The sequence below is a fragment of the Sarcophilus harrisii genome, chromosome 4, assembly GCF_902635505.1.
Source record: "Sarcophilus harrisii chromosome 4, mSarHar1.11, whole genome shotgun sequence".
NCBI classification, from domain to species: domain Eukaryota; kingdom Metazoa; phylum Chordata; class Mammalia; order Dasyuromorphia; family Dasyuridae; genus Sarcophilus; species Sarcophilus harrisii.
This window is the reverse complement of record NC_045429.1, coordinates 14,599,247-14,624,231: the sequence shown is the minus strand read 5'-3', so window position 1 is coordinate 14,624,231 and position 24,985 is coordinate 14,599,247. Positions and strand designations below refer to the sequence as shown.

Below are 24,985 nucleotides of genomic sequence, written 5' to 3'. Positions count from 1 at the left end.
GGCCCCGAAACCGCAAAAGGCCTACCCTCGGGCTGCTCCATCTTCAGGGCTTCAAAGGGGCTTCTCAAGTCACTTCATCAGCTGAGTCAATGGGCCGCGGTCACCAGGCTCTGGAAACAATAAGAGACAATCCAGTGTACGGTTAATTGGCTCCTCCTTGGCACGGGGAGACACAGAAACAGAGAAGTGAGAGGCGGCCGTGACTAATGACCCCAATAGTGACCTCTAAGTCCTCCCTTGAGAGACTCCCTTCAATTCATCCCACGCCTAAGTGCCTTCTAGCAACAATGCAGCATGCTGAGCAATGGGGGGGATGGAAAATAAATGAGTTCTACCCAACAAGCATTTATTAAGTGCCTACTATGTGCCTGGCACTGGGACGAAAATAAAATAACCTGTCACGGAGGAGCTTACGATCTACTGAGGAGATGCAGCTAAATGTATACATGATGCTTGCCAAAAAAAAAAAAAAAAAAAAGTCAAAGTAATTTCAAAAGGAGAGAGGGTTAACCCCTGGGGAAGAAGGGAGATCTGGATCCCCTGAGTGGGAGAAGGTACACAGCTTGTTTCTCCAGGGAAGCCACAGATTCTAGGAGCTCACCCACGGGAGCCCAGGGCCAGGATCAGGGGACCAGAAGGCCAAGGAGGTTTAGAATCAGCGAGGATGATCCCTCCCATCCCATCTCAGCCCATCTTCCCCAGCTTATATTGAATACCTGTGTATCTGATTCTGAAAATACTTGTATACATTCATAGTCTTCTCTGATAGAACATAAGCTCCTTGAGAGTAAGGATTGTTTCTCCTTTTTTGCCTTTGTATCCCTAGCTTGATTTCAGCAATATACACTACTGGCCCAAGAGGCAGGAGCCGTGGGTTCAAGTCCCCCTTTTAATACTACCTGTGTGACGTCAGGTAAGCCATAACCTCTCTGGGTTTCGCTTCCTTATCTATAAAAGGAAGGAGGATGGACTAGAGAAGCTCAGTTTGCCTCGAAGTTGAGACCTAAAATCTTGTCCTGGACAACTCTCAGCCCCCGGCCAGTCGTCCCCGTTCTCGGCTGGACGTTCCCATCGCCTTCAATGATCTCAATGTTCCATGAGTCTCATACCGTTCTCTAAGGGCTCCGTGTGTCACCTTCTCTCATTCCCAACTGTAAGCTGGAGGTCAGGGGCAGTTTCTTAGACTGTTATGTGGGGAATGACTCCATACCAAGAAATAAAAGTAACTGAGCTGATGCTAATGAGGAGGAGGAGGATGGCAAAGATGTTTATACAATTCTATTAGCCAGGGAGGAACTGGGGCAGGTTCTGCGATTTCATTGGTAGAGTGTGCTAACCACTGAGGAATACTCTTTACCAGCACATCTTCTCTGAAGTGTACACACAGACTTTGAGACTGGCTTAGAAAATGGAGAAATTAAGTAGCCCTCCCAGCGCGACCCAGCGGCTCTCAGAGGAAACATGAGAACTCATCATCTCATCAAAAGAGCGTCTCTCCAATGTGAAACTATGCCCCAAACTATCAAACGGTGCAAACCCTTTGATCCAGCAGCTTTTCTACTGGGCCTGTGTCCCATAGAGATCATAAAAAAGGGAAAGGGACCCACGGGGTCAGAAATGTCTGCGGCGGCCCTTTGTGTCATGGCCAGGATCTGGGAACTGGGTGTTTGCCCATCAGCTGGGGAATGGCTGGGTCAGTGATGGGATGTCAATGTTATGGAACATTACTGTTCTATAAGAAACGACCAGCAGGATGATTTCAGAGAGACCTGGGGAGACTTACAGGAACTGATGCTGAGTGAAATGAGCAGAATTAGATCACTGTACACAGCAACAGCAAGATTATGCTATGATCAATTCTGATGAACACAGCTCTCTTCAACAATGAGATGATTCAAACCAGTTCCAATGGTGTTGTGATGGAGAGAGCCGTCTGCACCCGGCGAGAGGACTGTGGGAACTAAGGATGGATCACATCATAGCATTTTCACTTTTTTGTGGTTTGTTGCATTTTGTTTTCTTTTTCATTTTTTTCCTTTTTTGATATGATTTTTCTTGTGCAGCAAGATCATTGTGGAAATATGTATAGAGGAATTGCATATGTTTAACATAGATTGGATCACTTGCCATTTAAGGGAGAGAGTAAAGGGAAGGGAAGGAGAAAAAAATGGAACACAAGGTTTTGCAGAGGTGAAAGTTGAAAACTATGTGTATATTTTGAAAATAAAAAGCTAAAAAAATCTCCCTCCCTCCTCTTTCTTTCTCTCTTCCTCCTCCTTCCCTTCCCTCTTTCCTTCTCCCCTCCCTCTCTTCCTTTCTCTCTTTCTCTCTCTTACCCCTTCCTCTCTCCCTCCCTGTTCCCCTCCCTTTTCTCTCTCTTTCTGTGTCTGTTTCTCTCTCCCTTCCTCTCTCTATCTACAGCACCTTGAGTATCTTGCATCCTTCTAGGCCTTATTTCCTTCATCTGTAAAATGGGATCCCTTCCAGGCAGGACATTATGTGACTCGCTGATTTATGATAACCAAACCAGAACTACCCAAAGTCAGCATTCCTATTAACTGGAAACCTCTCGCTGTGTCGGGAACGATGACTGCTCCCTTTGTGAAGAAAAGCTCTCCCCAGGTAGGGAAATAATAAGTCCCATGGACGTCTTCCTAAATGCTGGAAAGAAGCATCTGCAAAATATGCAGTGATATTTCAATCAATTCCATGACGGAGAGAATTGCCAGCTTCGCGGAGAAGCAGCCAGCTCTGCTCAGGGTGACTTTTAGCCGCTGACTCCAAGCGGCAAAGCCCAGCCCTGGAGGCCAGAAGATCTCCGTTATGATTCACATCGTCCTTGAGGTTGAATTCATGTGTCTTCAAGCCTTGACCATAAATTTCTCCCAAAGCTCCAATCAATTCCTTGTCTTCTTCCCAATCATAAACAACTCAGTGCAGGCTCCTCATAGGAGCCCTGATAGGGCGTCTCATAAATTGGCTGTTTATTATTGCAACCGCACACACACAAGACATATTGACTATCAATGGCTCCCCAGCAGTAGGAGCAGGAATTCTACTAAACCCAGGGCCTTTCCAACTCTCAAATTCTAGGATCTTGATTTCTGGACTCAAATGGGCCATCCAGGAGCTGCAAGAGACAGGAAAGGAAGAGGAAAAGTGATGGATGGGGCCTATGGCAGCACAAAAAATGGGAGGAGAATAACCCAAAGGCCAGATAAGTTAAGTGGAAAGATGTTGGAAAAGTAGGAAGGACAATTTGACTGATTGTGAAGTGTAGGAACGGAGGGGAAGAGACAATGCTTATGGCTTAGTTCTATTGGGCAGAATCAAAAATCTTTTTAGAATCTAGTGCTTGAAAAGAGGATTTTATCTGGAGTCAAGAAATCATAGATTTAGACCTAAAAGGGAATTTACAATTCAAGTCCAACACTTTCATTTTTCAGGAGACCTAGAGAGAACTCATGACTTGCCCAAGATCACACAGTCAATACGTGACTCCAGGATCAGTGCCCTTGATCACAACCAGAATTTTTGGTTTTAAATCTCAGCTCTGGGAGACTGAACCAAGATGGTTCAGTCGAAGGAACCAGGATAGCTCTGTTCCCCCCACAAATGACCAACTGAGTAGTGTCTAGAAAGTCAAAGAAGAAATTACAATGGGTCACCTTTCTAGCCCAAAGTAATGAATCAGGCTGCAGCCAAGGGTCAGAGCAGGAACTATGGGAAAGGAATGGTCTGAAGGAACAGACGCAAGCCAAGCAGCAGGAAGTGGGAGGAAGTGACTCCCAAAGGGGCCAAAAACATGGAGGCAGCTCCCAGGTAGAGAAAGAGTGTGGGGCCGCTCCGAGCTGATCCTTGTGTCAGTGGGGGAGGAGAAAGAGAAGCAATATCCACAGTAGCCCCGGATCACAAAACCAGTCCCCGGATTGGCCGTTGGCTAGGCCAGTAGCACAAGGCAGAGCACCAGAAGAATAAGGATAAAGCATCATTACGTCATACGGGGATGCCCAAGGCCCAAACGCAGAACAAAGAAGCCAAGAAAAACACAGCTCACAAAAAACACAGCCAGAATTCCTCAAAGAAAAGACGCAGGTGTTTTTTAAAGACTTAAAAAAGGTATTTGAGATGAAATGAGAGCTCAAGAAAAGAACTGGAAAAGAAACGAGAGCTGGGGAGGAGACACCTGCAATGAAAATGAAGAGTTTAGCCCAAGAGAGGCAGCTGATCCGAACAATAAACTCCCTAAGTGGACCAAAGTAGAAATGTTCTCGGGTAGCACTGATGCAGTGGAGAGAGAGCCCATCCTGGAGTCAGGAGGACATGAGTTCAAATCCAGTCTCAGACACCTGATACTCACTGGGTGATCTTGGGCAAGTCACTTAAGCCCATGCCTTGCCAAAAAAAAATTAAAATAAAATAAATCGAATGCTGCAAAATGACAGAGAATGAGCCCAGCCCCAAGGAAGAGATCTGAGATGTATAGCATATAGCAGCTTGCTTGCTGTCAAAGGGAGGGAGGGAGAAAAAAATCTTACACAAATGAATGTTGGGAACTATCTTTACATGTAATTGGAAAAATAAAATACTCCCAAGAGAAAAAAAAAGAACTATGAGAAGAAGCTCCCTTTGCTCCTTTGCAGAGATGGGAAGATCACATGTGGAATATTGCATATATTTACTAGTGCCTTGACCAATTCTGCTGATTATTTTATTTGAAAATATTTGTTCTACAGCTGGTTCTTTGGAAGAAATGGGGAGAAGACATACTAGGAGAAATTCTGGTGACGTATAAACAAAAGACATCAATTTAACACTGTATTGGATACATAGGGATAAAGAAAAGCAAAAGAAGATCATTTCTCTCAAGGAACTTACGTTCCAAATGGAGCAGCGACCCACAAACCAGCATGAGCGAGCAGGATCCATGCAAGGGATGCTGGGGGAAAGCCTGGCTGTGGGGCAGCAGAAGGCAGGGTATAAAAAAAAAAAAAACTTTTTATTTTCAAAACACATGCACTGATAGTTTTCAGTATCTATCCTTGCAAAACCTTGTGTCCAGATATTTTTTCTCCTTCCCTTCCCCGACGCCCTCCCCTCGATGGCAAGTAATCAGTATATGTTAAACACGTGCAGTTCTTCTATACATATTTCCACATTCATGGCGCTGCACAGGAAAAATCAGATCAAAAAGGAGAAAAAATAAAAAGCAACAAACAACCACCACAAAGGTGAAATACTGCATTGTGGTGGGCGTTCAGTTCTCAGCCTCTCTGGTGCAGATGGCTCTCTCCATCACAAGCCCATTGGGACTGAAGATGCAGGACTTTCACTGAAAGCAGAAGGAAGCCGGGAATCTGGGAAGCTGCGCTGGGAGGGGGACGTTCCCAGCCAATACAAGGGCACGGAGTTAGTTAGATGGGTGTGTCCTGTTGGAGGGACCAGACTGTTTGAGCACATGGTGGGGAGGAAAACAGGAGCCAGAGAAGGGCCCTCTCCTCATGGAGGGAACATCTGGAGGGCCTCCAGGCCCTGCGAGGAGTGTTTTAAAATGCCCACAACAACAAGGGGAACCAAGGCTATTTAAAAGTAGTTATTAAAAAGGAAACCGAGGCTCGCAGAATAGACCAACTTCAGTGAAGCGACTGCATAAACGTATGATACACCTACTGTGTGCCAGACACCAGGGACACAAAGGTCAGACCTGCCCGTAGGGAGCTTACGATCCCCCAGGAGTCACCAGATACTCGGGGGGCAGACGGGGAGGCCCATGTTCATTCCTCTGCCTCTGCCCCTGGGGGGACGGCTCAAAGACAGCCCCCCACAGAAGCTCCCCCTCAGCAAGAGTGCCCGGCCCTTCACTGGGTCTCATAGCGGCCATCCATGAGCAAAAGCTCACCCCGACTGCCGCGAGTCAGACCAGAGCTGGCGTGCAGCTGCCGAGCCTGGAGAGAACATGCAGGCATCTGGGAGCTTCCTGCCACATGCTATCTTCTTACTCCTAAGGACAGACCCCTCCCCACCCCCAGAGGGCCCACCCTTGTTCTAGAACCAGTCAGCAGAGAGTCTGCAGAGCTGCTTAATTATGTTTAATGACACATCATTAGCTTCGCTGAGAGTCTGCCTAGAACGTTTAAATCTAGGTGCGAACTGGCTATTTTTTCCTTTGACAAGGAAGCTTTGAAGGAGACCAGGCGGGATCCCAAGGTGATCTCCCCCACCTGGAACACCCTCCCTGCTCAGCTCTGGGCTGCAAATCCCCGCTTCCCTCGAGCTCCTCTGAGCTGCTTTCAGCTCCAATCCAGACGCAAACCTGGGCTAAGCCACCACTGCGCGCAGCCAGCCTACAGACATCTCAGCCAAGGCGCATTTGTAAAGCCCCTACTGTGTGCTAGATGCAAAGAGAGGTAACTCCCTTAGGATCAAGCCAATAGGTTATCTCTGGTAGAATCCGAACCCAAGACCTCCGAGACCAGCTCTCCAGCCCCTGTACCAAGGTGTCTCTCAGCATGGGACTTAGTGCCAGAGGTCCCAGGTTAGAATCTGGACTTTGTGACTTCTTCGTAACCTTGGACCAATCCCTCTGGCCGTGTTTCCTCATGAGGGGGCTGGTGGGACTGGACGTGCCCAGTTGGGCCCAGTTCTTTGTGCCCCCAGTTGGGATTTTCCTGCCAGAAATACCGATGTGTTTGACATTTCCTTCCCCAGCTCATGTGAGAGATAAGGAAACTGAGGCAAGCAGAGCTAAATGACTTGCCCAGGCTCACACAGCTAGGAAGTGTCAGAGACACATGTTCCAGAGGGAGTGAAGGAAGGAAATAAATATTAAGCCCCTACTAGTGCCACCTTACAGTTACCTCATATGAATGGAAAGGAGGGGCTGTCGTTATCATCTTACAGCCGAGGCAAACAGCTTAACTCGCCCAGAGTCGCACAACTAATAAGTAGCAGAGGTCTTCCTGACCCCAAGACCACATGACACTTCATGGGCACTTTTCTCACCCAATTCCTTCGAATCCAGCACCTTGGGACCATGTGAACCCCCCTCCCCCCAGCAAGATCAGCACAGGCTTTACTGTGCTCACAACACCCACCATGGAAATGAGCGTCAGCCCGTTTGCCATCATTTGTGCAGGACTGAGACCCCCTGCAGCCCCAGCTCAGCAGCAGCAGAGTCTGGAGGTTTCCCTTGGGGGATGGACCCTCTGTGAGCCCCTCTCAAGGAAGCCGGTCTCTCCCAACTGTCTCCATTTCCTAAAAGTCTTACTACAAGTCCTGGGTGTGTGTGTGTGATATATCTGTGTATGTATGTTTACATACATGTATGTCTATGTACATATAAGCCCCGCCCTACCTCCCCTCCCCACAATTTCTGGTCCCCTGCAAGCAGCCCCTCCCCCCAGAGCAATTTCTCTCTCTCTGGCTTTCTCCTTTATTGGGCAATTATTAAAAATCCCTTCTTCGCTGGGAGGAGGCGGCTGCCAAAACAAACAGCGTCTTGGGTTTTCTTTGAAAGACAGGCTGGCTCGGGACGCAGCCTCCTGGCCCCGGAGCTGCCGACATCACAAAGTCAAACAGAGCAGGTACTGCACCAAAGCTGGAGCACTTTTATTCCCTTTGGCTGTTCCCGCAGAGCCCAAGCAAGGCCCCCTAAAACGCCCGTTCCCCCCTCATTGGGCCCAGAGCGCGCCAAGAGGAAACCCGTTTCTCATTTCCTCTGGCAGGTTCCCATCCCCATCTCACCCCCCCATCTCCCTCCTTCTCCCCAAGGACCCAAGCGTGGGCCCACAGGAGAACTGTGTGATGTCCCACCCTAAGACCAGAGCCCCCCACGCCCCCACCTGTGGTGCTGGAAGCCTGATCGCCCCAAACATTTCTCCGGCAGGATCCCTGCTCTCTGTGGCCGGCACGGCGGGAGATAATTCATCTCCAATAAATGCCACATTAACACAAATCTCATTAAGTCCGGCCCAACACTTGCCACAAGCGCCTCTCGCTTTCTTCTGCATTGCAGCAGCAACTGGATCTAACACTTGGGTAGGAGAAAGGAAGCTTGGGGTCAGGGAAACAGAGCCAAGTTACCTTCTCACCTTCCTCCCTCCGGCTCAGGCAGCCGGCCCAGACTCAGGGCCCCGTCCCTTCCAGAGAGGCAGCTTTGCCCTGCTGCCCCCACAGCTCCTCGGGCTCCAGAAGTTCCTGATGCCAACAGCCCTGGGCGTCCTGGCAGTCACAAAGTGACCGGCGTCCTCTCTGTCCCTCAGATCCCGGACCGCTTTGGCCCCGGCCACCAAACAAAGGAGCTCAAAAAGGAATTCACCTGCCGGCAATGAGATACTCTATGTCAAAGTGCTAAGAAATAGCAGGAGCCCAATAAAGGCTTGCTCCCTTGCCCAGCAGCTCCATAAACGCTCGTGTCCTTCCCTTGCCACTTTCTGGTGGGAAAGCACCAGGATCAAAGCCTTGGGGGGGGGGGGGGGAGAAGTTTGAATCCAATAACCAGATTTCCACTCAGCAGCAAATACTGAAAGGGACGCATTTCCAGGCCACGGGCCAATAACCCGTCATAAGATCACAGTCTCTGAATCTGAGGGGACCTTCACGGCACCTCCCCCTTCTCCTCTTGCAGCTCTCCCGTATAACTCCCCTATCAGAACGCAAGCTACTTGGGGGCCCATTCCCAATAACCGGCCTCACTGCCAGGCACACAGTAAGCCCTTAATAAATGCTCTTCATCTCTTTCTTTATCTGGTCTAATCTCCTCAATTTCTGAGCCCCAGAGTTACCCAGAAAAGGTAATTATTATAGGATCTCGGGATCCGGAAAGGATCTGCCCGATCCCTCAGAGGGGTTACAGGATTCGAACCCGGGATCTGTGCCCCACCCTTGGCTAGCTCCGCAAAAGCTGTGGCTCCCGCTGAAGCCGTCCCTAACCAACTAAGCACTGAGGCAGCTCCCGGCCCCCCACTTTCTCCCAGGACAAATGAAAAGCCTCCTTAATGAAATCCTTCCTCCCCCGGGAGGCAAATTAGTGCCCAAGTTCCGCTCCGCAACTTGGTCTTTTTAAGAAACTTCAGCCCCCGCCGCCCCTCGCCGCCCCCCCCCCCAACACCAGCGGGGCCTCGGGGGCCTAACGGCAGCCTCTGTCAGGGCGGGCAGGAGGCCCCCGGCCGCGCTCCGGAGCTGGACCCCAAGCCCTGCCGGGGGAAAAACGGCGTCCGAATTCGGGGGCTGTACCTGCCGCTCGCCCGCCAGCCGCGCCCCCGGGAGCCCAGGGCGCCGGGCGGGTCCCGCCGAGCCAGAAACGACGGACGAAGGAGCCGGGCGAGCGGAGGAGCCGGGCGAGCGGAGGAGCCGGGCGAGCGGAGGAGCCGGGCGAGCGGAGGAGCCGGGCGAGCGGAGGAGCCGGGCGAGCGGAGGAGCCGGGCGAGCGGAGGAGCCGGGCGAGCGGAGGGCGGCTCAGCCCGTGCATCCGGCCCGGGGACAGCTCCCGAGTGCGGCTCAGCCCGGCCACGGGCAGACGGGGCGGGAGGGGGCGGGTCCGGCCGCGAGGACAGCGGGGCCGGGGGGAGGCGCGGCTCTGCAGGCGGGAGGGGGCAACGGCGGAGGGGCGGGGCAGCCAAGGCCGAGGGCCCCGCGGGCCCGGCTCGCGCCGCCCGGACTCAGGCGCCCCAAGGGCAGGGACGGAGGCGCGGGGGGCCCGGGCTCGGCCCTCCCTCGGCAGCCGCACCTGCCGTGGGTGCAGCAAGAGGGGCCGCGGCCCGACCCGCGGAGGAGGACGAGCTCCGAGACGTCCCCGCAGCAAGACCGGCGCCCAGGCCGGGGCATCTCTGACTAAGAGCGGGGGCAGCTGGGGGGCGCAGAGGGGGGCAGGGGGGAGAGCACCAGCCCCAGGGCAGGAGGACCCGAGTTCGAGTCCGACCTCAGACACTTAACACTTCCTGGCTGCGTGGGAAGGTCACTTAACCGGATTGCCTCAACAACAACAAGAAAGGACCACAAATCCAAAAACATACAGAAACTGCCGATTCCACATTTACTAAGTGCCAGGGGCACTGTGCTAGGTGCTGGGGATGCAGAGACAAAAATCAATCCATTCAATACTCAAGCAAGCATTTATTGAGCACCTACTTTGTCAATCAATCAGGCATTTATTAAGCACCTAATATACACCTAATCCTAAATCAGCCATTTATTGGGGAACTTCTTTATGTCAGGCACTGTGTTTAAGTGCTAGGAATATAAAGACAAAAAGAAATCCTATTTATTCAGTAATCAAAAGGCATTTATTATGCACCTACTATGTCCATCAAGCAAGCATTTATTAAGCACCTACTATACACCAAATCCTAAATCAGCCATTTATTAGGGAGCTACTTTATGCCAGGCACTGTGTTAAGTGCTAGGAATACAAAGACAAAAAGAAATCCACGCCTGCCCTCATTTACTTAGTAAGCAAGACAGCATTTATTATGTGCTTGTTATGTCAATAAAGTAAACATTTATTAAGGACCTAATAACGTGCCTAATTCTAAATCAAGCATTTATCAAACAACTATTATATGCCGAGCACCGTGTTAGTGAAGTTCTGGGGATATAATGGCAAAATAAATCCATGCCTGTCCTCATTTATTCAATAATCAAGATAGCATTTATTAAGCACCTACTATATCAAGTAAGCATTTATTAAGCACTTACTGTGTTCCAGGAGATGAGAACACAGATAAAAACCAAGATAGCGGCTGCTCTCAAGTGGCTTACATGAGATGAATTAAGTATGTCAAATAAGTGAAATAATGCTCTTATTTCAGAAACACAGACTGGAGATGAAAGGGACCTCAGAAGTCATAATCTAACCGCATTTTATAGAAGATTTAACAAAGGTCAGAGCTGATGAACTGACGCCTTCATGATCGAATAGATAGGAATGGGCTTGAATTCAAGTCTTCTGACAACACAGACAGGCTCTAGCCACTGGGCCAGCCTGCCTCTTCCCAGATCACAGCCTAGGTTTGGAGCTCGGCTTTGCCTCTTGCCAGATCTATGGGTCTCATTTGCCTCTTTTGTTGAATGGAAGGAAGAAGGAAGAGGCCAGTTTTTAAGCACCCTCCTGGCGTAAGTGATCCGTGGTCAAAAAGTCTTCATGGGTTCCCCCATCTGGAAGTGATTTCATCCCAGCTCACTGGCTTTTCTCACGGCTCCTCTATCTTAGTGAACATTTTCTCTCCTGCTCTTAAACTGGGAACTCCTCCAAGGATAAGCTCCCTTCACCTTCATCGTTGTACCCTTAGCATCTAGCAGGGTACCTTATTGACACTTTCAAATGCTTTTAAAAGCCACTTGGAAATGATAAACGAATGAGTGCCATAATGTAAGCTCCAATTTAGAGAGAAAGAGAATTGGAGAAACAGGTCATCGAGCCCAACACCTACATTTTGTAGATCCTGGGGAGATGAAATGAATTAAGGGACCACAGCTCCATGGGGAGTCAGTCACTGAGCTGGAATCTGAACCCAGGACTTCTGACACTTGAGGTCCCTTCCAGGTCCCAAAGTCTGAGACTCTGTCAGTCATTGACTTTCCCCCAAACTCAGCCCTCATCACAACTCCCCAAAGCCTGTAAAGAGAGCCAGCCCATTTCCTTTTACCCCTGCTGCCAATGTTGGTGTGGCCCTGGACTCCATCCTGCCAGGTACCAGGTATTAATTAATTAATTCTCCCTCCTGGGTCCTACTGTAGCCTCCATAATTCGAGCCTGGATTATTGCAGCCACCACCTAATTTTTGTCTCCCAGAGCCCTCCAACCCCTGCCCCTCATCCCTGCTGCCTCCCTCACCCAGTTTCCAAAGGAACATTCCTGTGGCCCACAGTGGACCACGTGCCCTTCTTTCCCAAGAGGCTTTAGAGACTCCCTATGATCTATAGGATAAAACTCAGTCTCTTCTGTTTGGCATCGCAAGCTCCTCATAATCTGCCTGGTGTCTAACTTTGCATTCAGAGCTCATATTACTCCACTTCATGCTGGAGGGAGAACAGAAAAGATGTGTGTGTGTGTGTGTGTGTGTGTGTGTGTGTGTGTGTGTGTATATATATATATATATATATATATATATATATATATACTTTGTTGCTGGCTTTTTTTTTTTAATTATTATCTCATTTGAGCCTCACAACTGCAAGGTAGAGGCTATTCTACTCGTTTTATCATTCCTATTTTACAGATGAGGAAACTGAGGCAGATATGATTAGGTGACTTGTCCAGGCTCACACAGCTACTAAATGTCTGAATTTAATTCTGATCTCAGCTCTCCTTGACTCTAGCCCTGGCATTCTGTATCCTATAGTGCCTCTTGACTGGCTAATGCTACTGTAGCACTGTATATTTACTGAATCAATTAGTAAGTTATTCCTGATTCAGAATATTTTTTACTTACGCAAAAACATACGAACACACTAAACACAACTACGTTTATTTTTTTAAGTGCTAGTCACACAAAGAAAGGCCAAAAAAAGTCCCATCAGCAGGGGTTCGCATTCTAAAGAAATCAAGGAAATGCTGTGAAATTATCAAAAGCAAACATGGCTCCTGGGACCAGGTGGGATGATATAGTGACCTCACTGTGGTGGAGGGGATTACTGGGGTGGAATATTGGATGCACAGGCAGGCACAGATGTTTTAGTTTTTCTGAACAGCTCTATCCCCCTCACCCCCTTTTTTATTTTATTTTATTTTATTTACAGCTCACTAGACAGAAGAGAAGGGAGGAATTTTTTGGGGGGGAAGGGAGGTGATGTAACCCCCCCAAAATCAATAAAAATAAAATCAAAAACTAAAAATAAAAACAGATCTGATGTCCACAGCCATTAGCATCAGGATGTTCTTCCCAAAGATCAGGTTTCTTGGCAGTCTTCTCTAATCCAAATCCAAATTGCTGTCAATTAGGAGTCTGACATGCCCCAGAGGGGAGAACCTCAGTGTGGGTAAGTAAAGGCCACCGATATCTGTCCCACTCAACACCTTTGCAGGACTTTTGTTTCCAAGTCCAAGATCTCAAGGAAAACCAAAAAACCCTTTGAAGCAGATTTCATGATTTCTGACATCTTTGAAATTAGGGATCTTAGTTACAGAGTAGATTATGGCAGTGCAGAGGGAGAACCCAGTGAGAACCACCATCTTTTCATTTTAGGTGAGAAATCTAAGGGCTTGGTCTCTCCTTTACCCTCTCCCTTTCACTCTCTTCCTTCAGGCTTTTCTCCCTTTCTGTCCTTCCTTCTCCTTCCCATTTCTTCCCTGATGGGATCTCAGGGATGATCTGCTCTGACCCGCTCAATTCACAGACCAAGAAACTAAAGTTCAAAATAGAGAACGTCATAAGAGTCTTAGTTCAGTCTTCAGTTACTAAATCTCTCTCTGTCTCCCCACCTTTCTCTTTTAATTTCCCTTCCTCCTTCGATCTGTCTCTCTTTCTCTGTTTGTGTCTGTCTTTGTCTCTCTTAATCTCCCTTCCTCCCTCCTCCTCCTCCTCTTTTTCTCTCTGTTTCTCTATCTCTCTTTGTGTCTTTCTCTGTCTCTCTCACACACTCTCTCTCTCTCAGAAAGAAATCACCAGAACTCCCAGAAATGCTTGAAAAAAGCACATCTATTCCCTTCACTATCAGCAATCCTGTGCAGCTGGAAAGGGGAGGATTTCTCCATTCATAAACTGAGCTGTCAGCAGCAATAAACAAGGCCATCTTTGAAAGAAAACACTCACCTTCCTCGAACCAGTCTTTTCTCTCTCTAAACAGCCTATCCAGTATGATTGTGTGTGTGTGTGTGTGCGTGTGCGTCCAGGCTCCCTTTGTTTTCTAACAGAATACTAAGAATCATAATTCAGCAGGAAACTCAAGGGCCATCAAGTCCAATTCTTTCTTTCTTTTTTAACAGATAAGGAAACTGAGGCCCTCGGAGGAGAAGTAATGTTCATGGTCAGTTTGCTGCAGACCTAAAACCCATCCTGGGGCCCAGCTGGGCTCATTCTCCCAGTGCCTCATTCTCACTGCAAGCAAAGGGTGGAGAGCTTCCAAGGGGCCCATCTGTGCCTGGCACGAGGCCCCTATGATCAGGGGCCCAGGACATGCAACAGATTTTCTTCTTCAAGTTGTGCTCTTCAGAAACACAGAGTCACATTATGGACAGGGATGTCTCATGTTGTGGCCCTGAAGATAAGAGCTTGTGTGGGAGAGAGACAGAAACAGAGACAATGACAGACAGAGAGACAGAAAGACAGACAGAGAAAGACAAAGAGGGTGAGAGAGAGAGAAAGAGACAGAGATAGACAAAGAGAGATAAAGGCACAAACCCACAGGGAGAGATAGAGAAAGGGGGAAAGCAGTTCATGAGAGCTAAGAACAGAAAAAAAGGAAAAAAAAACACTTCAGTTTTCACAAAACATTTATGTACAATGTGTCCCTGGAGCAACAGAGGTCATAGAATCTTAGAGCTTGGGAAGAACAGAATGTTAGGTCTTGAAGGGCCTTTAGAACATGGGATGTCACTAATACATTGTTGGTGGAGCTGTGAACTGATCCAAACATTCTGGAGAGCAATTTGGAATTATTCCTAAAGAGCCATCAAACTGTGCATCCCCTTTGACCCAGCAGTGTTTCTACTGGGCTTATATCCCAAAGAGATCATAAAAGAGGGAAAGGGCCCCACATGTGCAGAAATGTTTGTAGTGGCCGGAAACTAGAAATGGAAAGGATGCCCATCAGTGGGGGAATGGCTGAATAAATTATGGTATATGAATGTTATGGAATATTACTCCATAAGAAATGACCAGCAGGAGGATTTCAGAGAAGCCTGGAGAGACTGACATGAACTGATGCTGAGGGAAGTGAGCAGAACCATGAGATCATTGTACACGGCAACAAGATTATACGATGACCAGTTCTGATGGCCGTGGCTCTCTTTAACAATGAGATGATTCAGGCCAGTTCCAATGGTCTTGTCATGGAGAGAGCCGTCTGCACCCAGAGAGGATTGTGGGAACTGAGTGTGGGTCACAACATAGTATTTTCACTTTGTGCAGCATAATTGTGAAAATGTGGGAAGAATGGCATATGTTTAACATGGATTGGATTTCCTGCTGTCTAGGGGAAGAGGCAGAGTGAAGAAAGGGAGAAAAACATGGAACACAAAGCTTTATAAGGGTAAATGTTAAAAACTATCATATTTTAAAAATTAAAAGCTATTTTTAAAAAAAAGAACATGAGATGTCAGATCTTGAAGACATCTTCAAGATCTGGTGGGACAGCAAGTAAAACAATTTGGCTGGAATATAGAAGAACACAGAACATGTGAGAAACAGAGTCCTGAGCAGTAAGTTCAGAAAGGGAAAGGAATTCTCAGCCATTTAGGTCTGGGGTAAGTAGAGTCCAAAGAGAAAATAAAATCCAGGCTCTTTAGCAAAGCATTCAAAGTTTTCTGTTCACTCACACCCTTCCAGCTCCATCCCATCCTTCTTTCTATTCCGGCCGGACTGGCCTTCCCATCCGCCATCTTAGCTTCTCTGCTTACTTACTACCTTTGGGATCTTGGGCAAGTTCTTCTGCAGCTGAAATGAGGGAGTCAGACTAAAGGACTTTCTAGCTCAAATTCTGATCTCATGTTCTTCCATTCAGCAAGCACTTGTTGAGTACCTACTGTATGCTGAGGATTCTCTTAGATTAAAAAAAAACACAAGAAAGAAATCTTCAAGGAGAAGAAATAGGAAGTAATCACTGTGTTTGGGGGAGAAACTTGGGTGACTCTGAAAGGCCTTGCGTAGGAGAAGACTGAACTGAGCCTTGTTGAAACCGAAGAATTAGAGGGAGAAGGAGAAGATTCAGGTGTGGAGGAGGGTTTTTGAAAGGTTCTGACTTCAGTGTTCTAAAATCTAGCCAAGCGCTAATATTTTGTGTCCCAAGGAAACTCTTCTTTCTGATATGTGTCCTAAGCTCTCTCCCAGACATGACATCCCATGCCCTAAAGCCCCTTCAATTTCTGACATCTGATATTCTAAGGTCCCTTCAAATTCTCACATCCCGTGTTCTAAGGTCTCTTCAAGATCTGACATCTGATGTTCTAAGTCCCTTCCACATCTGGCAGAGCTGGAATGCCTCCCCCCCCCCACTTCTACTGCTCAGAAACATCAGCCTCCTTCAAGGCTCCCCCCAAACACCAGCTCTTTGCAAAGTTTGTTCTGATCCGCCTTCCTCCGGTTGCAAGCGGTCCCATTACCACCGAGGTCACCGTCACTCTGCATTTAGCTTAGGCTGTTTTCGGTCTAGGTCTCAGTCTCCTTGTTGCTTCTCCCCTGTTCTTCCCTGTCTGTGCCCCCCAGCGCTTAGCCCCAAGTGCCTGGTCTGTAACAGAGACCGCACGGGGCCACGTATCATGTATGGGACAAGAAAAGCCAGCAGCCCACCCAGAGGAGAAAGAGGGAACCTCCCATGGGCTGTCTCTGTTCTCGAATCCCCGGGGCTTCTGCGGAGGCAGAAGGGAAGGTCAGCCTCCTAGGAGGTCTGCGAGGCTGCCCGGGGAAGCTGGGTGGGCTCCCGGGCCTGAAACAAATCAACAAATGCAAATTCTCCAGGAATGTTCCTTATTGCGCTGGCGTTTCCGCCTGAATTCTACCGAGGCTCGGAGGGAGGAGGGGAAGGCGTTCCGCAAGTCTGTCAGGTGTTGCTTTCCACGGGAAATTGTTCCCAGGATGACGGCTCGATGAGCAAACGTACCGGGGTCAAGGACACGGCTGGGATAAGCAACAGGAGGCGGGGGGAGATTGAGGGGGACTCAGGGTACTTGTAAGAAAGCCCCCCTCCCTTTCTTCTACCCTGCCCAGAGTCCTCCGTCTCCTGACTTCCAGAGTCCCACAGAAGGGGAAGACTTCAATCCAGCTCTCCCATTTTACAGAGGAGCAGACAGAAATCGGGCAATATTAAGCAAGATTTGAACTCAGAGCCCCAGCTCTAAACCCAACTCCCTTTAGAAGGTTCACAATTCATTCATTCATCCAGTCTCCTCCCAAGGAAATAAGCGAATCCCCGGGCCAGGAAGGAATAGCGGGAGATGGTCCCACTTGGACTTTCAGCTTCTGTGAGAAACACCTGCGGGGATCCCTGTGGCCCCTTGGGGACCCTCACGCAGGGAAGCCCAACTCTGGGCGTTTGCCCAAGCTGTGCCCACCCAGAACGCACTCGGCTTTCTGCTGCAGCTCCCGCGCTCAAACGGCATCTTCACAGGAAGTCCTGTCCCCATTACCCTTGAATTCTATGGTGTGTGTGTGTGTGTGTGTGTGTGTACACACAGTAACACACAAATACATGTACACATATACACACATACAAATTAGAGAGTTAGATCTATATATTATATTATCTATTATCTATATATCTATATCTAGATAGATCGATAGACAACTAAGATGGATGGATGGATAGATTGGTAGATTGATGGACAGATAGACAGACACACATCTTATTAGCCCCTGGCTCTTTGGAGAAAGACACATTTCTGCAGGATAGCAGGACCCGGATCCCCAGCACACAGAACTGGGCCGAGCGCATAGTAGGTACTTCATGGATGATGAAGGCTCCGAAGCCCCCTCCCCCACCACAGGCCGGCCCCTCTCCGCTGGATAGAGAACCCACTTCTGTCTTTGGAAGCGTTTGACTGCATCCCCTCCCCCCTTTTGAAAGCCCAGCAGCTATCAGACAGCCCAGCATTTACACTGAGAGCTGAGCAATAATATTTATCTAAAACCTGTCAAGTTGGGGGAAAATTCCATTTAATAGCGTGGCCCTCCATGCGGGAGGTGAAGGCAGCGGGGAAGGAGCGCGGGAGGGCGGCCCACGGGGGGAAGGGGAGGCATTTCGTGCTTCTAAAAAGGAACGGCAGCCAGAGATTTTGCAGCTGGAAAGTTAATTTCTTGGGCATGGAGGGGGCCACCTGCATGGGTGGGGGGAGACAAGAAACCTATTCTATTAGTTCAGAAATGGCCCCATCTTCCCCAAGGAAGCCGTGGATTAACGGCCGATCAAACGTGGGCCCATGTAGGCAGAGGGGGCTTAATGAGAGAACCACGGCACGGCCCAGCTGGGGGGCCGAGGCACGGGGAAGGGCAGGCCCGGAAGAGACCTGAGAACGTGGAGCACCACAGCTGGGCAGTCCTTGGGACCCAAACCGTCCACACTGGGAGGGACCCGGGAAGATTTCAGAGCTTGGGGAGGAGGGGGAGAGCCAGGTGGACCTTAGAACACAATGTCAGAGGCGGGAAGGACCCTAGAACATGAAATATCAGAGGCTGGAAGGGCCTTTGATAATAATAACTAGTATTTAAATGGCACTTTAAGGTTTACTAAGTACTTTACAAATTAGCCCCTTTATCCTTGGGAGGAAGGTGCTATTATTATCCCCATTTCACAGATGAGGACCCAGAATCACATAGCTAATAAGGATCCATGGCAGAATTTGAACATGTAGCTTCCTGCTTTCAGATCCAGCAACCTCCCTCCTACTTTCCTTTGCCTTGTTTTCCCCAGACCACACAACTGATTGCATTAGGGAACTTCCAGTGAGAACCTTCCCTCTACCAGCAGTTGTCCCATTTAGGATAACACTTTGGGGAGCCAATCATTTCACCCCCCAATGTCCCAGCTAAAATCCCACCTTCTACCAAAAGCCCCTCCGAGCTCCTCCTTGCTGCAAGGAACGCTGCCACACACAGAGTCCCCTCATCCAAACGCCAGCTTCTGGAGCAGGGGATGCTGGGGCCCTTCTCAGCCTCTAAACAGTGACTGGCACAAAGTAGGCATTTAATAAATCAAAGGCGAGACTGACTCCAAAGCAGCCCTTGTACTCCCAACATAACCTTCTGTAAAGAGAACCTTCCAGGGGCAGGGAGGGGATGCCCAAGTGCCCACTGGGGCACAGACAGTGACCCCCCTTTCCGACCTCGGCCGGCCCGCGACATCAGAGCTGAGCCCAAACCCAAAGGTTTTTCCTGTGATACCACAAAGACTCTAATGTAAGAGTAAATATTAATATGGAAGCTATTCTTGTCTATGCAGCCCTAGTCAAGGCCAGAGAGAGAAAAGCTGCAAAAACGTCAGAGGATAAAATACGGGTAGAGAAGTAGGAGCTGGGCCCGTGGGGAAGCCAGCGGCATCGCCAGGGAACGGAGAGCTTTGGGAACAAAGTGCTCCTCTTGGGGACAAAGTGCTCCCCTCAGGGACCACGACCTTCAGCGCGGCTCTGCAGCATTGGCAAGTTGTCCCCCTTGGTCCCACTCTTCTCCTCCATAAGACTATGGGTTTGGACCAAAGCCTCTGAAACATCCTTTCTGGCTCCAATATCCTGCATCCTCTGCACTTATTGAGGAAGTCGTTTTCAACGGTGTTAATTTGCTGGGAATTAGAGACAATAAAAATAGCTGCTCTTTGTATAGCACAGCAAGATCTGAAAGTCCATCCATATCTCACTGCATCTTCACAACCATCCTGTGGTTATTATCCCCTCTTTACAGATGAGGAAATTAAGGCGGGATCAGTTAAGTGACATAACTAGCATCAAAGATCAGATTTAAACCCACGTTAGACTCTCTAAAATCATTTCCACTCTATCAAGGGTTTCTAATCTTCTGTATGTGGGCAGGAGGCCCTTCTGTCAGCTGGTAAAGCCTCTGGCTCCCTTCTCAGAGCTTTTGAAAATACATCAAATAAATATGTAAACTTACAAAGGCAACCAAACATTAGTGCAAATAAAGATGTGATATGTTTTCCACGCCTTCAGATGTATAATGGATGTCACATTGCTCTCCTTCTCAACGGCTGGGGAGCTGGAAAGGGAGGGGAAAATTGGAGCTCAAAATTTTTAAAAATGAACATTAAAATAAAAATATGCCAGCTGGGGAGGCATGGGGGGGGGTAGGAGGGAGGGAAAAATTCAGAACACAAGGTTTTTCAAGGGTGAATGGTGAAAATTATCTATGCAAATGTTTTGGAAGTAAAAAATGAAATAAAGTATAATTATTTTCTTAAAAAAATCAAAAAGATAGCCTTCTTTTTCTTTTTTTTTTTTTTCACAAATCCAGTGGAGAGTTAATAGAATCCTGGCTAAGAACTTCAACGCTAAACCACCAGGTCTCCCTGTATTTACAGGAGCAGGAAGTTCCTCTGGCCCAGAGAAGGAGGCAGAAGACAGTGTGAGGGCCACAGCCGGGGTGAGAAGAGCAGAGCCAGCCCTGCGGAGTCCGGGGGTCCCACTGCTCTCCTGGCCAGAGGCGGCCACGAGGGCCATGACGGTCATGCTGGAGGAAGAGAGCTCCGGACCCAGGCACTCAGGGCTAGTCACCGGGTCACTTCCCTTCTCGCTAGTGCCCGGTGCCAACGTGGGGGCAAGTCAATTATACCAAAACCCTGTTATCAAAATGCTTTTCATTTCTAAAGTTCCAGGCCCTGGGCTGGGAATTCTGCAAAGTTTCCAAGGGACCAGCCCCAGAGGAAGCCAGAACTATGGGGGACCGTCCATGAGGCTCTGCAAACTCATTGGAACTGGGAGAAGGAAGTATGATTGAGCCCCCCCGCCTGCCAGAGCCCCCTCCCACCTGCCAGAGGCTCCCCCCTCCCCCCCCCGCCTTTGAGATCTCGCTGCCATGAGGGATCCCAAGGAGAGCAAAGATAACCAGAAGGTCCCAGAGTCACCGGGCCATTAGAGCAGCTCTTCTTTTAGCTGCAAACAAGACTGCTGTCTCCTGCTTGGGGAGCGGCAATGGCGCGGGACACGTGGATGCAGTGGGATGTCACTGTGCCACGAGAAGCAGGGAGGCTGGAGACTCAGAGGCTTGTGGGCAAGTAGGAACAACAGCAAAGTGAAGAAAGAGAAACTAGGAAAACTGACTGGGGGCGAATGGAACAACAACAGGGCTGCAGTTACAGGCTCTGCAATCATCTAAAGTTCCTCACCACCTGGCATCCTGCCTCTCCACACTGTTCTTGCTTCTCTCCCCTCCATAGACTCCAGGGCTCAGCAGTCCTGGCCTTCTGGGGCTCTCCATCTCCCACCTCCCTGTCTTTGTCCTATCCATGGTACCTGGGATGCTGCTCCTCCTCCCCTTCGGGTCTCAGAATCCCCAGCTTCCCCCGAGATTCAGCTGCTTCTGAAAGCGTTTCCCAGTCTCCCAACTGCCGGCACTCTCCTCCAAGTCACTTAGACTACTCAGTATATTCCTGGGTAGATACTTGTTTTTCTCCCGATAGAATGTGTACTCCTGGAGGGCAGGCTGGCCTGGTTTTTGCATTTTCTTTGTAACCCCCCACTTAGCACAGCATTTACCTCTCTCTGTAACTTCCATCCACCGCTCTGTTGTTCATTCCACTCCAACATCCCTCACATCCACCCCTTCTCTTCTTTCCTTCCCCCTCCATCCCCAATCTGACTGATTCCCCCTTACCCAGATTACTGCAAAAGCCTCCTAAATGGGGTTCCCATTTTATGTCTCTCCCTTCCCCAGCCTATCCTCATCGGTACAACTTTCAAACAGATATTCTTATAAAAAAGACCTTACCATATCACCCACCCCACTCAAGTACTTTCAATGGCTCCCTACTGCCCCTTGGATAAAATACAAAATCTTCAACCTGGCATTTAGGGCCCTCAAAAATCTGGCTCCCACCCCTACTAGATAATTATTTATTCTAATAGATAAACAATAATTTAAATAAGTTAACATTCATTTTTGGTAAATATTCATTTAATATTAGGTAATGCCATTAACTATTACCTGAGCAAATTAGGTAATTTAAAGGAGTTTACTAATGGTAATTTTCCTAATGTGCAGACCTGACTATGCTCCTCCCCAACTCAGTAAATTTTACTCATAACCTGTTACTTCTAGAATCCAATATGAACGCCTCTAATTGGCTTAAATCTCCCCCAACCTGGCTCCTTCCTACCCTTCTATTATCTCACATATTCCTCCCCTTTTTATATTCTGCGTTGCTTCCATACTAGCCTCCTCGGTATTCTGTGCACACAGGAGCCCCATCTCCATGCACTATCCCATAGATATTCTCTTTTCTACATCCACATCCCTATTCAACTGCCATTTCCTACATAAAGCCTTTCCTTCCCCCCATCAGCTTCCCAGAACAATCTTGCCCTCATTTTGAATGTATTGGGTAGTGCCAGGTCCTCAGTAGGCCCTTAATAAATGCTTATTGATTGATTAATTGAATTATACGAGGAAAACTGGTTTCTAAAGAGCCAGCTATAAAGAACACCGAACCATGAAGATGTTCAAATCCACATTAGTGACTTGCTTTCAAATGACTCTTTTACAGTTCAAGCGAGAAGAATGTCTGGCCCCGAGTTATCAGTAAGGCCTTGGAGGGAGATTAGGAGCCATGAACCAAGACTTAGCACGAAAAGGAGTCTAACTCTCTCCTTTAGATTGTTAAACTCTAGAATACCACCCAAAAAATTAATTCCATCATCGAGCATTTCATTAAACATCAGATGATTATTAAAACAACATTTGGGAATAACTTAATAGGTATACAAACAGGATCAATTTTTTTTTTGGCCAAAGAATTAACTTTTTAAAAATCGAGCCGCTTTCTAATTAACTGAAAATGATTTCATCAATAAAACACAATTACTTTCCAAATAATCGTTGAAACTTCCTAGGAGTCTTTAGGTATTTAATGGCTATTTCATCCGGTAGCAGGAGTGATACTACATAGATATCAATTCTCTAAAAATGTTCATTGCACAGCTAACCTTCTGTCAGCAGTTCCATTAGAAGGACGAATGGGAGAGCAGGATACAGAGGGGTTGTGTATTTAGCTAATTTCTTTGCTCTATCATTCACTAAGACAGGGAAGGAATGGACAGAATTAGCTCGTGTAGTAACACACTGAATCTAGATCCCTTTTTGTCAAAATGCAAATCACCTGTCAAGGTCCCAAAACCAGCGACTTTAAGGTCCCTTGACCTGTGGCTCAGACACATCTGAGAAAACAAGATAGGAAGCAGCCGTTTGTCAAAAGAATGACTGCCCACAGTCACCGTTGCTCAGAATTTTGGCTCGGCTTTGTCTACAAGCTCCGTACGGCAGACCCCCAGCCAGGGGGACATTTCCTAAGCACCCCCAGAATGTTTAGAGCCACATGCTCTCACACGGTAACATCTCACCTGTCTCTCTGGCTTTCTTTTATCCAACACAAGCAGTTGCAGAGTCACAGCATAAGCTCCAGTTTAAAAAAGACCAGCCTAGGAGCTTCCTCTGCTTTTCTGTGCTGCTTATAAATGGGAAAAAAGCTGGTGCCGTCGTCCTACCGGCTACCCACCTTGCCTCCCTCCCTTGCCTATGTAAGTACCACTCAGGCAAACCAAATGATGTTGGAACTATCAGAAATCTGTGTGCGCCCTTCCTTCCGAGGAGCTTGGGCCGTGGGCACGTATTATGCCTGAATTTCTCCTGATGGCTCCCCAGGCCGAAATAACAGTGAAAAGAGAAGAAAGGGGCTCGCTGCTCAGGGCAGACCGTATAATTTGAACGGAGACGGGAGGGAAGGCAAGGCTATTCAGTCGCTATTTTGATTCATCTTTGCTATCAAGGAAAATGATCTCCAAATTGAAAAGATCTGGGTAAACACAGCCAAGGCAGCCATGAAGCCCGAGATTGGGGAGCAGATAGACAGAACAACGTACCTTCTCTCACAGAGCTTAAATCCCCAGACCCAGATGCATTACATCTGCAGGAATGATCATGGAGCGGGCGGCAGTAAGCTGAAGAATGATGAAGAAGATAAGAGGCAGCCCGAGCCGGGAGATGGCAAATATCACCTCAGTTTTCAAAAGGGGAGGGGAAAGGTTACTTCCAGAAACTACAGAGAGCTTGGCTCGGTATCAATCTCCAGCAGCGTTCAGGAGCAAAGTTTCCAAAAGATGATTTGTGAGGATTTAGAAAGGTGGGCAGAGAGCAACAGGGGCCTTGTCTGATACGGCTACCGAACTGGGGGACAGAGAAAGTGTTTGGATTTCAGCAAGATCTGATGATGTTCTCCTGGACAACATGGGGAAACGTGGGGGGGTAGTACAGGCCTTTGTGAGAGGGTGGAGCGGTCTTATCTTAAAAATGTTGATTAGTGTTCTGAGAGAAGGCTGGAATGTCCTCCCTTCTCTCCTCATTTTCCAACAATCCCTGGCTTCCTTCCTTCCAAACACAGCTCGGGTGCTCCTTCCTACAACAGATCTTTGCTGATTCCCAGTGGTCAGCGCCCTCTCCTTGAAATTACTTTATATTCCTTTTGTTCAATTTTTCCAGTAAAATATAAGCTCTCTGAGGGCAGGGACTGTTTCCTTTCTGTTTTTCTATTCCCCACTGCCTGTTGGAATAAACGGGAGCCACCTGCCAGTGGCTGCTGGGGGTCTAACTCAGACCTGTAGAATGGATCTCTTCCTATGAGAGGATGAGATGATACAAGGAGACCGAGAGGCAGTTGCTATTCTCTGACCTCCCCACTGAGAGGCCATTGTGTTGTCTGACCTCTCTCCTCCTCCCTCTGCCTCCAATTTATCTCATTCCCAGTCCACAAGCAACACCTGTGTCAGTAAAATTTGCCTGCAACTCCTTCAGATGCTGTGATCCACAGACGTGGAGGTTCTCGGAGAATTGACCTGCCCCTTCACCCAGGCAGGGTCCTTAACAACTGCCCAGCACACATAGTATTCAGGTCATGTGAGGATCACAGATAAAGTCATTCAATAGCAAGAATTGGATCAAATGAGAGAATATCATGGGATGTGCTTGGGCAGGGGATATGGGTAAAGTGCTTGCCACGGTGCCTGGCACATGATGAGCACTTTGTAAACATTATTATTATTATTATTAAGCAATGAATGGTCTGAACACTGTGCTAAAGACTGAAGGTAGAAAGATAAGGAAAAAAAACAAATCCCCCC

At 48.2% G+C, this 24,985-nt stretch overlaps 1 protein-coding gene across 6 annotated transcripts in view; it reads right to left on the bottom strand.

The window, feature by feature from the left end:
- Window positions 1–24,985, bottom strand: part of KANK4 (KN motif and ankyrin repeat domains 4) — a 105,052-nt gene that overhangs the window by 38,572 nt on the left and 41,495 nt on the right. For 3 of the 6 annotated variants that reach the window (XM_031968995.1, XM_031969000.1, XM_031968997.1), the window contains one exon: window positions 26–110. In XM_031968995.1, coding sequence (XP_031824855.1) covers window positions 26–41 — 16 coding nt within the window. In that variant the 5' untranslated portion in view covers window positions 42–110. Of the gene's footprint in view, window positions 1–25; window positions 111–8,082; window positions 8,318–9,234; window positions 9,366–24,985 lie in introns of those variants that run through there. The other 3 variants (XM_031968998.1, XM_031968999.1, XM_031968996.1) reach the window with 3 other exon arrangements.